General features: G+C 47.6%; 1 protein-coding gene across 1 annotated transcript; it reads right to left on the reverse strand.

Moving 5' to 3' along the window:
- Positions 1 to 4,702: 4,702 nt before the first annotated feature.
- Positions 4,703 to 10,524, reverse strand: LOC138767479 (cystatin-A1-like). Its single transcript, XM_069944985.1, has 3 exons — positions 10,127 to 10,524; positions 5,049 to 5,150; positions 4,703 to 4,937 (listed from the first exon to the last, which is right to left on the reverse strand). The coding sequence occupies exons 1-3, from the start codon at positions 10,202 to 10,204 to the stop codon at positions 4,809 to 4,811; spliced, it is 309 nt and encodes a 102-aa protein (XP_069801086.1). The 5' UTR covers positions 10,205 to 10,524; the 3' UTR covers positions 4,703 to 4,808.
- Positions 10,525 to 11,632: the final 1,108 nt, after the last annotated feature.

Consider the following 11,632-nt stretch of genomic DNA (forward strand, 5'->3'; position numbering starts at 1 on the left):
CTTTCTGTGTAAAAGGGCCCTAAGCAAGAGATCACTGCAATTAAAACTTTATAAACAAATAACAATATTATCATCCGCCCCGCGGACAAAGGGGGCAGTATAGTCATTCAGGATCTAGAAAATTACCACAGAGAATCCCTTCGCCTACTCAATGACACTAAAACATATGAAAAACCTAAATCCAACCCTGTAAACATATACAAAAAGGAACTTCTGACCTTAGTTAAGAGGGGACGTGACATGGGTATTTTATCCGAGCAGGAGAGCAAGTACATAACTAACTTAAACCCAATAACACCAGTATCTTATCATATGCCTAAAATTCATAAATGCCATAACTCCCCTCCAGGGAGGCCTATTATATCTGGAATAGGAGGACTAACATCCAATCTGTCAGGATATGTAGATGGTTTCCTCCAGGGGTGTGTTCAAGAACTTCCAGCTTATCTGAAAGATTCGAAACATATTTTGCAACTGTTAAGTGAAGTGCAATGTGAAGAAAACTATATAATGGGTGCACTAGACGTCACCTCATTGTATACTGTCATCCAGCATGACAAAGGACGACAATCTGCGGAATTTTTTCTTAAACAGTCCAAACTTTTTTAGACCCACAAATCAATTTTATAGGGGATTGTATCACCATCATTCTTACCCATAATTATTTTACTTATGAAGGTGAGTTTTATAATCAAAAGTGGGGTACCGCTATGGGGACCAGGTTCGCGCCCAGTTATTCTAACCTCTATATGGGCCAGTGGGAGAATCAGTACATATTCCCTGGTGGCCAACTGGGTGCAGACCTGATCCTCTAGCGCCGTTTTATTGATGATGTTGTTTTTATTTGGAAAGGCGATGAAACAAGTCTACATACTTTTTTAAATCATATTAATAAAAATTAGTTTTATTTACAATTTAGACCCACATTTAGTCGTAAGGAAATAAATTTTTTAGACCTGACTATTTACATTTAGAATAATTCTATATATACTAAAACTTATATTTAATTTATATTTAGGAAGGCATGCAACGTAGGAAACATGGTGGCTCCCACTATAAAAACACAGAAGAATAAAACCCAGTGACCACCTATTCTCCCTCCCGCCGGGCTTCTACCCCTGCAAAAATTGCAAAGCATGCAACATCTCAGGAAAACAAAGAACAGTTTTATCTACGGGAGAAGCTCCAGCAATGGGAGAGGACAATATAAAAATTAAAGGCCATATTACTTGTAAATCAAAGGGATTAATCTACTGCAATGTATGTCCTTGTGGTAAACGATATATAGGCCGGACTAACTACACGTATACAGGAACATCTCTACAACATAAACAGAAAATTTAAAGGTCATCCACTGTCCCGTCACTATATCGAATGTCATAACTGCTCATTCAGAGATTCATATTTTTTTGGTTTGGAGAAAATAACATTACATTGGAGAGGAGGTGATTTTTTGGAGAAAATGTCCATAGCAGAAACAAAATGGATTTTTGAACTGAACTCATTAGCCCCAGAAGGCTTAAATGTAGATCTAGAACTGTTTGCCTTTTTGTGAAACGAAACAAAACAAAAATAGGCAGTGAAAAAACAGCCCTGACACATTATAACAAAAAAGGAGCGGGGATATGTAAATGATCTGATGAAATACCATACAATCAATGCAAATTGAGAGAAGAAACACAAGTATAAGCAAAGGGTCATTATTTATGACGAACTATTTGATGTGGACTTTCCAATACACATTGCACGTATGTCTTTTATAAAACATGGAGGAATTTGAACAGTAGTCTCCATAATGTAAATAAATCCTGGCAATAGGTGGGCTGGAAAGGATCCAAGGAAAAGCCCTATCCCTGATGAAGGTGTCCGTGTACACTGAAATGCATAGGATCCATACCTAAGGAGAGTGACGTCACTCAGGATCCCACTTTTTGCCACGGAAAACTTGACTGTGTGACCTTATGTGCAGTGCTACCGGCCGGAGCATCTTCCGAGTTTAGAAGATTTCTTCCCATTGATTAACTTCTCTACACTGCATAATAGCTGGACGTGGACTTCGGCTGAACTCCATTGATATCGGCTTCTGGGCAAGTGTTATATTCACCTTTCCAGCTGGATTTCCATACAGGTATTTGTCACCTATATAATCCTCCTTATTCTGACTGACCCACTAATTATCTGCGCTGGGTGTATCTATATGTTTAGTTTATGATCTGTCTAATTGGGGGAATATAGGGTGTCCCCCACACACCTAGCAGCATTTATATTTTTTTGTATACAGCGCTAGTGAGCATATCAACACACGGTGTATACTAACAGTGAGTTGACTGCATTATCATTATGCAGATGTGTTTCCCTCCACCTATTACACTTCTTTTCTCTCATGTCTCCAGCATCCCCACCAAGTTCAGTTACCCCTATAAAAGGAAGGTAAAGGCCCTATTCCACGGAACGATTATCGTCCGTATTCGGCCGCTGGAATATCGTCCCGTGGAATAGAGTGCAACGATCAGCTGATATCGTTCATGTCGGCTGATCGTTGCAGTCGCTTGAAAAACAAGCGACTGATATAGCAGCGATCTGCTGCCGTCGCTCCATTGAATAGGAGCATCGGCAGCAGACGCTGCTATATCCTATGGGCTGCCTGGCCGATCAGCGATTACCCGGGCAGCCCCCCCGCAGCTCCCCGTCGCCCCCTGCCGCACTCACCCGCTCGCTGCAGCCGTGCTGAATAGCAGCGGCAGCGAGCGGGGAACAAGGAGCAAACGAGCGCTGAGAGCGCTCGTTTGCTCCTCTTAACAACCCGTGTAATAGGCCCTTAAGTTCCTGGTGGGAAGTCTTTTGTCAGTTAGTGGTGGTGGTGGTGTGGAGGGACTAAGACAAAACCAGAGCTCCTGCTGCAGTTTTCACCCAGCAAATCCCCATAGAAAACCTCTCCTGCTCTCCAGACTGGAAAGAATACACCACTTCCTTCAGGGCATACAGCAGCTGATAAGTATTGGAAGACTGGAGATCTTTTATTTTTGCCGAACTACCTCTTAAAAAGCAAGGGTTCTTTAAAGGGAGTGTCCAGTGTAGAAAACATTTCCTGTAAAATATGGGGTAAAGGAGTTGTCCTAAAGATGCTGGGGAGTAATTATAAAAAATGCTTGCTATTCTATTGGTGACGCCCTTGCTGACATAAGAAGTGCACGCTCGACCAATCACTGGCTGAGGTGGGTTACTGCTGTGGCCAGTGATTGGCTGAGCGGCGCTTCCTATATGTCTGGACAGAGAGGAGGAACGGTATCGGGGGGCTCTGATCCACAACGTCGAGATACAAAGAGCATCTCACTCTGGAGGACAATGGATATGAATAAACACTGTGTAATGCTTCATTTGCCCATTGGGTGGTGCTGCAAGGAAACTGAACACTTACTTGCTGGTTTGCTCATAGATCACCGTCGATTGCTTGGGGTCTCAGCAGTTGGACGTGTTGTGATCAAATTACATTTGAGTTTTAGCTCTAGTGGAGAAATGATAGCTAAGCTTAGTCCACCATCTTCCCTGCTGACCTGGCACCATCTAAGGCCATGACCATAACACCCCACACCTTGTCACCTGTGGACAGTGACTGCAATATTGTACAGCCAGATCAGCACCTGCTAGAGAGCTGGATGGGCTTCTGATCCCCCCAGTCTGGAGGGGGCAGAAAAATTACCCATAGTCCTCTCCAGTTTTGTGGATTTGTAGTGTGAGGTCATTGTGTTACAATGATGGTGGACGTAGCCAGTACAGCGGCTTGTGATAGAGAATCCAGAATATAAGAGGAAGCTTGGTCACCAGGGTCGGACGTGGTTTTTCTTATGCCCTGGTGTCCTGATAAAGCATCGTGATTCATGACACACAACTATTCCCAGCTGTCAGCATATAGTATAAGCCGACGTCTTGTTGTTGTAGGATAATAGATATAGTGAGAACATATGGAAAAGTCTCTGTGCCATAAATGATACCCAAAAAGCATGGTGCCCAGAGAATGTAGCAGACATGAAAGCATGCCCACTATCCTCACAGTAATAGTTTTTTTTCCCCACTGGATATTGTACAATAAATATCATTGCCAGGGGCATAGTTAGGATTCATGGGGCCCCATAGCAAAAAACGATATGGGCCCCATGAATTTTGGGTTTGTCGTCGGTGGCGTGCCATCCCTGAACTTCATACTCACATCCCACTTGGCCCGGCGTTTCGTTGCTCTGACAGGTCCCCAGCACATGAGTGATGTCACTTGTTTGTGGGGAAGGCAAAGAGAATACAGGAACGCTGCACTGGCCAGGTAAGTATGGGGTTCAGGGACGGTACGCCAACAACAGCATCTCCCCCCGGTCAGACAGCTGGGGGGGATCGTAAGGTGCTGCGGGGATCAGGGGGGTTGTTGTCATCTCCTGGGGTGGTGGTGCTGCTGCGATCAGGAGGGGGCTCTGAGAGTGGCGTACCATGATGGCAGACCATGTTTTGCTGCTGCACCGCCCGGGCCTTGTAGCAGCTGTGTGGTCTGCCATCATGGTAACTATGCCACTCATCACCAACATACGGCGTCTAAATAAAATCTGATCAAATGTAGGAACAGATCCAAGTATAAGGGAGGCGTTGAGTTAGGAATTTTTTATTTTATTTTTTTTTACTTTTCAAACTATTTGGTAAAGAAGATTAAAGAGTCAATAGACAAGGGGGTAACATTTATTGTTTTCTATTACAGAGACAGGTCATGTGGGACGATGGGCAGGTCAGGGCAGGCTTTATGGCCGATCTCCTCAGAGATTCACCTTCTAAAAATGGCAGATGTTCTCATGCTGGTTCTTGTGCAGCTGGAAATGGTGCAGCGATGGCTCCTCTCCAGTATGGTGTAGAGGTTCATGTATCCTCAGATGGACGTAGTGATCTCCTCCGAGCCAGACCTGAGGAGAGAAGAGGAGGGACAGGTTACATGACGGGATAGGTTACACCTCCTCCCCTCCACCACCACATTATAGACACGACTACCAGGATCAGCTGTGGAGATCACTTACCTTGACAAAGTGGTTCATTCCAGCAACGACCTGACTTGCGTATTTTACAGCCTTAAACTCTTCGGCCTTAATCCCAGATTTCTGCTGAAAGTCGTGTTTTATCTGATGACAGAAAGAACAATAGTAAAAAAAAAACACATTTGGCTAGAATGCTATAAACCGGAGCGTAGCAAAAGATTCAAAGTCCACGATGAAAGCGTTCTGTCAGCCCCGACCCCCTATACAACTTCTCTATATGGACTTTAAGATGAATTATCTCCAATGTGCCCGCAGACAGTATAGTGCCCTCCTATGTGCCCCCAGACAGTATAGTGCCCTCCTATGTGCCCGCAGACAGTATAGTGCCCTCCTATGTGCCCCCAGACAGTATAGCGCCCTCCTATGTGCCCCCAGACAGTATAGTGCCCTCCTATGTGCCCCCAGACAGTATAGTGCCCTCCTATGTGCCCCCTAAGAGTATAGTGCCCTCCTATGTGCCCCAGACAGTATAGTTCCCTTCTATGTGCCCCCAGACAGTATAGTGCCCTCCTATGGGCCCTCAGACAGTATAGTGCCCTCCTATGGGCCCTCAGACAGTATAGTACCCTCCTATGTGCAGCTAGATAGAATAGTGCCCTCCTATGTGCACCTAGAAAGTATAGTGCCCTCCTATGTGCCCCCAGACATTATAGTGCCCTCCTATGTGCCCCAAGACAGTATAGTGCCCTCCTATGTCCCCCAAACAGTGTAGTGCCCTCCTATGTGCCCGCAGACAGTATAGTGCCCTCCTATGTCCCCCCAGACAGTATAGTGCCCTCCTATGTGCCCGCAGACAGTATAGTGCCCTCCTATGTCCCCCCAGACAGTATAGTGCCCTCCTATGTGCCCCAAGACAGTATAGTGCCCTCCTATGTCCCCCAAACAGTGTAGTGCCCTCCTATGTGCCCGCAGACAGTATAGTGCCCTCCTATGTGCCCGCAGACAGTATAGTGCCCTCCTATGTCCCCCCAGACAGTATAGTGCCCTCCTATGTGCCCGCAAACAGTATAGTACCCTCCTATGTGCCCGCAGACAGTATAGTGCCCTCCTATGTGCCCCCAGACAGTATAGCGCCCTCCTATGTGCCCCCAGACAGTATAGTGCCCTCCTATGTGCCCCCAGACAGTATAGTGCCCTCCTATGTGCCCCCTGAGAGTATAGTGCCCTCCTATGTGCCCCAGACAGTATAGTTCCCTTCTATGTGCCCCCAGACAGTATAGTGCCCTCCTATGGGCCCTCAGACAGTATAGTGCCCTCCTATGTGCCCCCAGACAGTATAGTGCCCTCCTATGTGCTCCCAGACAGTATAGTGCCCTCCTATGTGCCCCCAGGAAGTATAGTGCCCTCCTATGTGCCCACAGAAAGTATAGTGCCCTCCTATGTGCCCCCAGACAGTATAGTGCCCTCCTATGTGCCCCCAGGAAGTATAGTGCCCTCCTATGTGCCCCAGAAATAATGCCCTCCTATGTTCCCTGTAGGCAGTATAGTGTCCTCCTATGTGCCCCCTGGCAGTATAGTGCCCTCCTATGTAACTGGTATTGGGGGCACTTTGTCATCGAAATCAATACGACAGTCAGGCTAGAGAATCCTCAGATCCCAATGATTATAGGAGCAAAAGATTCAAAGTCCACGATGAAAGCGTTCTGTCAGCCCCGACCCCCTATACAACTTCTCTATATGGACTTTAAGATGAATTATCTCCAATGTGCCCGCAGACAGTATAGTGCCCTCCTATGTGCCCCCAGACAGTATAGTGCCCTCCTATGTGCCCGCAGACAGTATAGTGCCCTCCTATGTGCCCCCAGACAGTATAGCGCCCTCCTATGTGCCCCCAGACAGTATAGTGCCCTCCTATGTGCCCCCAGACAGTATAGTGCCCTCCTATGTGCCCCCTAAGAGTATAGTGCCCTCCTATGTGCCCCAGACAGTATAGTTCCCTTCTATGTGCCCCCAGACAGTATAGTGCCCTCCTATGGGCCCTCAGACAGTATAGTGCCCTCCTATGGGCCCTCAGACAGTATAGTACCCTCCTATGTGCAGCTAGATAGAATAGTGCCCTCCTATGTGCACCTAGAAAGTATAGTGCCCTCCTATGTGCCCCCAGACATTATAGTGCCCTCCTATGTGCCCCAAGACAGTATAGTGCCCTCCTATGTCCCCCAAACAGTGTAGTGCCCTCCTATGTGCCCGCAGACAATATAGTGCCCTCCTATTTGCCCCCAAACAGTATAGTGCCCTCCTATGTGCCCGCAGACAGTATAGTGCCCTCCTATGTGCCCCCAGACAGTATAGTGCCCTCCTATGTGCCCGCAGACAGTATAGTGCCCTCCTATGTCCCCCCAGACAGTATAGTGCCCTCCTATGTGCCCGCAGACAGTATAGTGCCCTCCTATGTCCCCCCAGACAGTATAGTGCCCTCCTATGTGCCCCAAGACAGTATAGTGCCCTCCTATGTCCCCCAAACAGTGTAGTGCCCTCCTATGTGCCCGCAGACAATATAGTGCCCTCCTATTTGCCCCCAAACAGTATAGTGCCCTCCTATGTGCCCGCAGACAGTATAGTGCCCTCCTATGTGCCCCCAGACAGTATAGTGCCCTCCTATGTGCCCCCAGACAGTATAGTGCCCTCCTATGTCCCCCCAGACAGTATAGTGCCCTCCTATCTCCTTTGTCCCCCCAGGCAGTATAGTGCCCTCCTATGTCCCCCCCCAAACAGTATAGTGCCCTCCTATGTTCCCCCAGACAGTATAGTGCCCTCCTATGTCCCCCCAGACAATATAGTGCCCTCCTATGTGCCCGCAGACAGTATAGTGCCCTCCTATGTGCCCCCAGACAGTATAGTGCCCTTCTATGTGCCCCCAGACAGTATAGTGCCCTCCTATGTCCCCCCAAACAGTATAGTGCCCTCCTATCTCCTTTGTCCCCCCAGGCAGTATAGTGCCCTCCTATGTGCCCGCAGACAGTATAGTGCCCTCCTATGTGCACCTAGAAAGTATAGTGCCCCCCTATGTGCCCCCAGACATTATAGTGCCCTCCTATGTGCCCCCAGACAGTATAGTGCCCTCCTATGTCCCCCCAAACAGTATAGTGCCCTCCTATCTCCTTTGTCCCCCCAGGCAGTATAGTGCCCTCCTATGTGCCCGCAGACAGTATAGTGCCCTCCTATGTGCCCCCAGACAGTATAGTGCCCTTCTATGTGCCCCCAGACAGTATAGTGCCCTCCTATGGGCCCTCAGACAGTATAGTGCCCTCCTATGGGCCCTCAGACAGTATAGTACCCTCCTATGTGCAGCTAGATAGAATAGTGCCCTCCTATGTCCCCCAGAAAGTATAGTGCCCTCCTATGTCCCCCCCAGACAGTATAGTGCCCTCCTATGTGCACCTAGAAAGTATAGTGCCCCCCTATGTGCCCCCAGACATTATAGTGCCCTCCTATGTGCCCCCAGACAGTATAGTGCCCTCCTATGTGCCCGCAGACAGTATAGTACCCTCCTATGTCCCCCCAGACAGTATAGTGCCCTCCTATGTGCCCCCAGACAGTATAGTACCCTCCTATGTGCCCCCAGACAGTATAGTGCCCTCCTATGTGCCCCGAGACAGTATAGTTCCCTTCTATGTGCCCCCAGACAGTATAGTGCTCTCTTATGTGCCCCCAGACAGTATAGTGCCCTCCTATGTGCCCCCAGACAGTATAGTGCCCTCCTATGTGCCCGCAGACAGTATAGTGCCCTCCTATGTGCCCCCAGACAGTATAGTGCCCTCCTATGTGCCCCAGACAGTATAGTGCCCTCCTATGTGCCCCCTAGACAGTATAGTGCCCTCCTATGTGCCCCCAGACAGTATAGTGCCCTCCTATGTGCCCCAGACAGTATAGTGCCCTCCTATGTTCCCCAGACAGTATAGTTCCCTTCTATGTGCCCCCAGACAGTATAGTGCCCTCCTATGTGCCCCCAGACAGTATAGTGCCCTCCTATGTGCCCCAGACAGTATAGTGCCCTCCTATGTGCCCCAGACAGTATAGTTCCCTCCTATGGGCCCTCAGACAGTATAGTACCCTCCTATGTGCCCTCAGACAGTATAGTACCCTCCTATGTGCAGCTAGATAGAATAGTGCCCTCCTATGTCCCCCAGAAAGTATAGTGCCCTCCTATGTCCCCCCCAGACAGTATAGCGCCCTCCTATGTGCACCTAGAAAGTATAGTGCCCCCCTATGTGCCCCCAGACATTATAGTGCCCTCCTATGTGCCCCCAGACAGTATAGTGCCCTCCTATGTGCCCCCAGAAAGTATAGTGCCCTCCTATGTCCCCCCAGACAGTATAGTGCCCTCCTATGTCCCCCCAGACAGTATAGTGCCCTCCTATGTGCCCGCAGACAGTATAGTACCCTCCTATATGCCCCGAGACAGTATAGTGCTCTCTTATGTGCCCCCAGACAGTATAGTGCCCTTCTATTTTCCCCTAGACAGTATAGGGCCCTCCTATGTGCCCACGGAAAGTATAGTGCCCTACTATGTGCCCACAGAAAGTATAGTGCCCTCCTATGTGCCCCCAGACAGTATAGTGCCCTACTATGTGCCCCCAGGAAGTATATTGCCCTCCTATGTGCCCCAGAAATAATACCCTCCTATGTTCCCTGTAGGCAGTATAGTGTCCTCCTATGTGCCCCCAGGCAGTATAGTGCCCTCCTATGTAACTGGTATTGGGGGCACTTTGTCATCGAAATCAATACGACAGTCAGGCTAGAGAATCCTCAGATCCCAATGATTATAGCAGATGACTGACTGTCAATCACATCCACCCTCCTGCTATTGATACACTGTATATATAAGACACCATCGCGTGTTACTCAACGTTAGTGAATCTAGGAACATTGTCCCATGAGAAGTATTGGCGTGGTGTGGTTGTTCCTTCCGTCCGGCTAGCTCACTGATGTTGGGTAACGTAAAGGTGTCTCCGCATTATTTTTAGATATCTTTCACCATGAAGAACATACAATGTAACATTATAGACTATAACAGTAACTACGAGAGGGAGCTGACATTATCCCGCCATCTTACTCACCTTGTCACAGAGCTCTTGTATCTTTGAGTCGGCCGGCTTCTCCTCACCCACTCCTCCTGGCAGATTCTTTGAGGCCATTGTGGGTGCTAGCTCCGCAGGCTGAACCTAGAAGATGCCTGCATCCTCTTATATATCCATTAAGTGTACCACCTAACAATGGGAGGGGTGATCTGGTCTCTTGTTACATTCTATAGGGGAATTTCTGTTGTTCTATCATTGAGCCCCCCCCTCTCAGGACAATGGTATGATCCATCTATACCTGAGCATCTCAGGGTGCGGCTGGCAGTATAAGGATTAGGGCATTATTGACACTGGAGCGACACCAACAAATGCTTCTTGTAAAACACTCTAGATAATATCCAACAGTAATAAGAACATGGTACTCACCGTACAGGGAGTGCTGATAATATCCAACAGGAAAAAGAACATGGTACTCACCGTACAGGGAGTGCTGGTAATATCCAACAGGAAAAAGAACATGGTACTCACTGTAAAGGGAGCGCTGATAATATCCAACAGGAAAAAGAACAAGGCACTCACCACACTGGGAGTGCTGATAATATCCAACAGGAAAAAGAACATAGTACTCACTGTACAGGGAGTGCTGATAATATCCAACAGAAAAAAGGAACATGGTACTCACCGTATAGGGAGCGCTGAAAATATCCAACAGGAAAAAGAACATGGTACTCACCATACAGGGAGCGCTGATAATATCCAACAGGAAAAAGAACAAGGTACTCATCGTACCAGGAGCACTGATAATATCCAACAGGAAAAATAAAATGGTACTCACCGTACCGGGAGCGCTGATAATATCCAACAGGAAAAAGAACAAGGCACTCACCGCACTGGGAGTGCTGATAATATCCAACAGGAAAAAGAACAAGGCACTCACCACACTGGGAGTGATGATAATATCCAACAGGAAAAAGAACATGGTACTTACTGTAACAGGAGCGTTGATGATATCCAACAGGAAAAAGAACATTGTACTCACTGTAAAGAGAGCGCTGATAATATCCAACAGGAAAAAGAACAAGGCACTCACCACACTGGGAGTGCTGATAATATCCAACAGGAAAAAGAACATGGTACTCACCGTACAGGGAGTGCTGATAATATCCAACAGAAAAAAGGAACATGGTACTCACCCTACAGGGAGCGCTGAAAATATCCAACAGGAAAAAGAACATGGTACTCACCATACAGGGAGCGCTGATAATATCCAACAGGAAAAAGAACAAGGTACTCATCGTACCAGGACCACTGATAATATCCAACAGGAAAAAGAAAATGGTACTCAGCGTACCGGGAGCGCTGATAATATCCAACAGGAAAAAGAACAAGGCACTCATCACACTGGGAGTGATGATAATATCCAACAGGAAAAAGAACATGGTACTTACTGTAACAGGAGCGTTGATGATATCCAACAGGAAAAAGAACATTGTACTCACTGTAAAGAGAGCGCTGATAATATCCAACAGGAAAAAGAACAAGGCA

The sequence above is a fragment of the Dendropsophus ebraccatus genome, chromosome 11 (genome assembly GCF_027789765.1).
Source record: "Dendropsophus ebraccatus isolate aDenEbr1 chromosome 11, aDenEbr1.pat, whole genome shotgun sequence".
In the NCBI taxonomy this organism is placed as follows: Eukaryota; Metazoa; Chordata; class Amphibia; order Anura; family Hylidae; genus Dendropsophus; species Dendropsophus ebraccatus.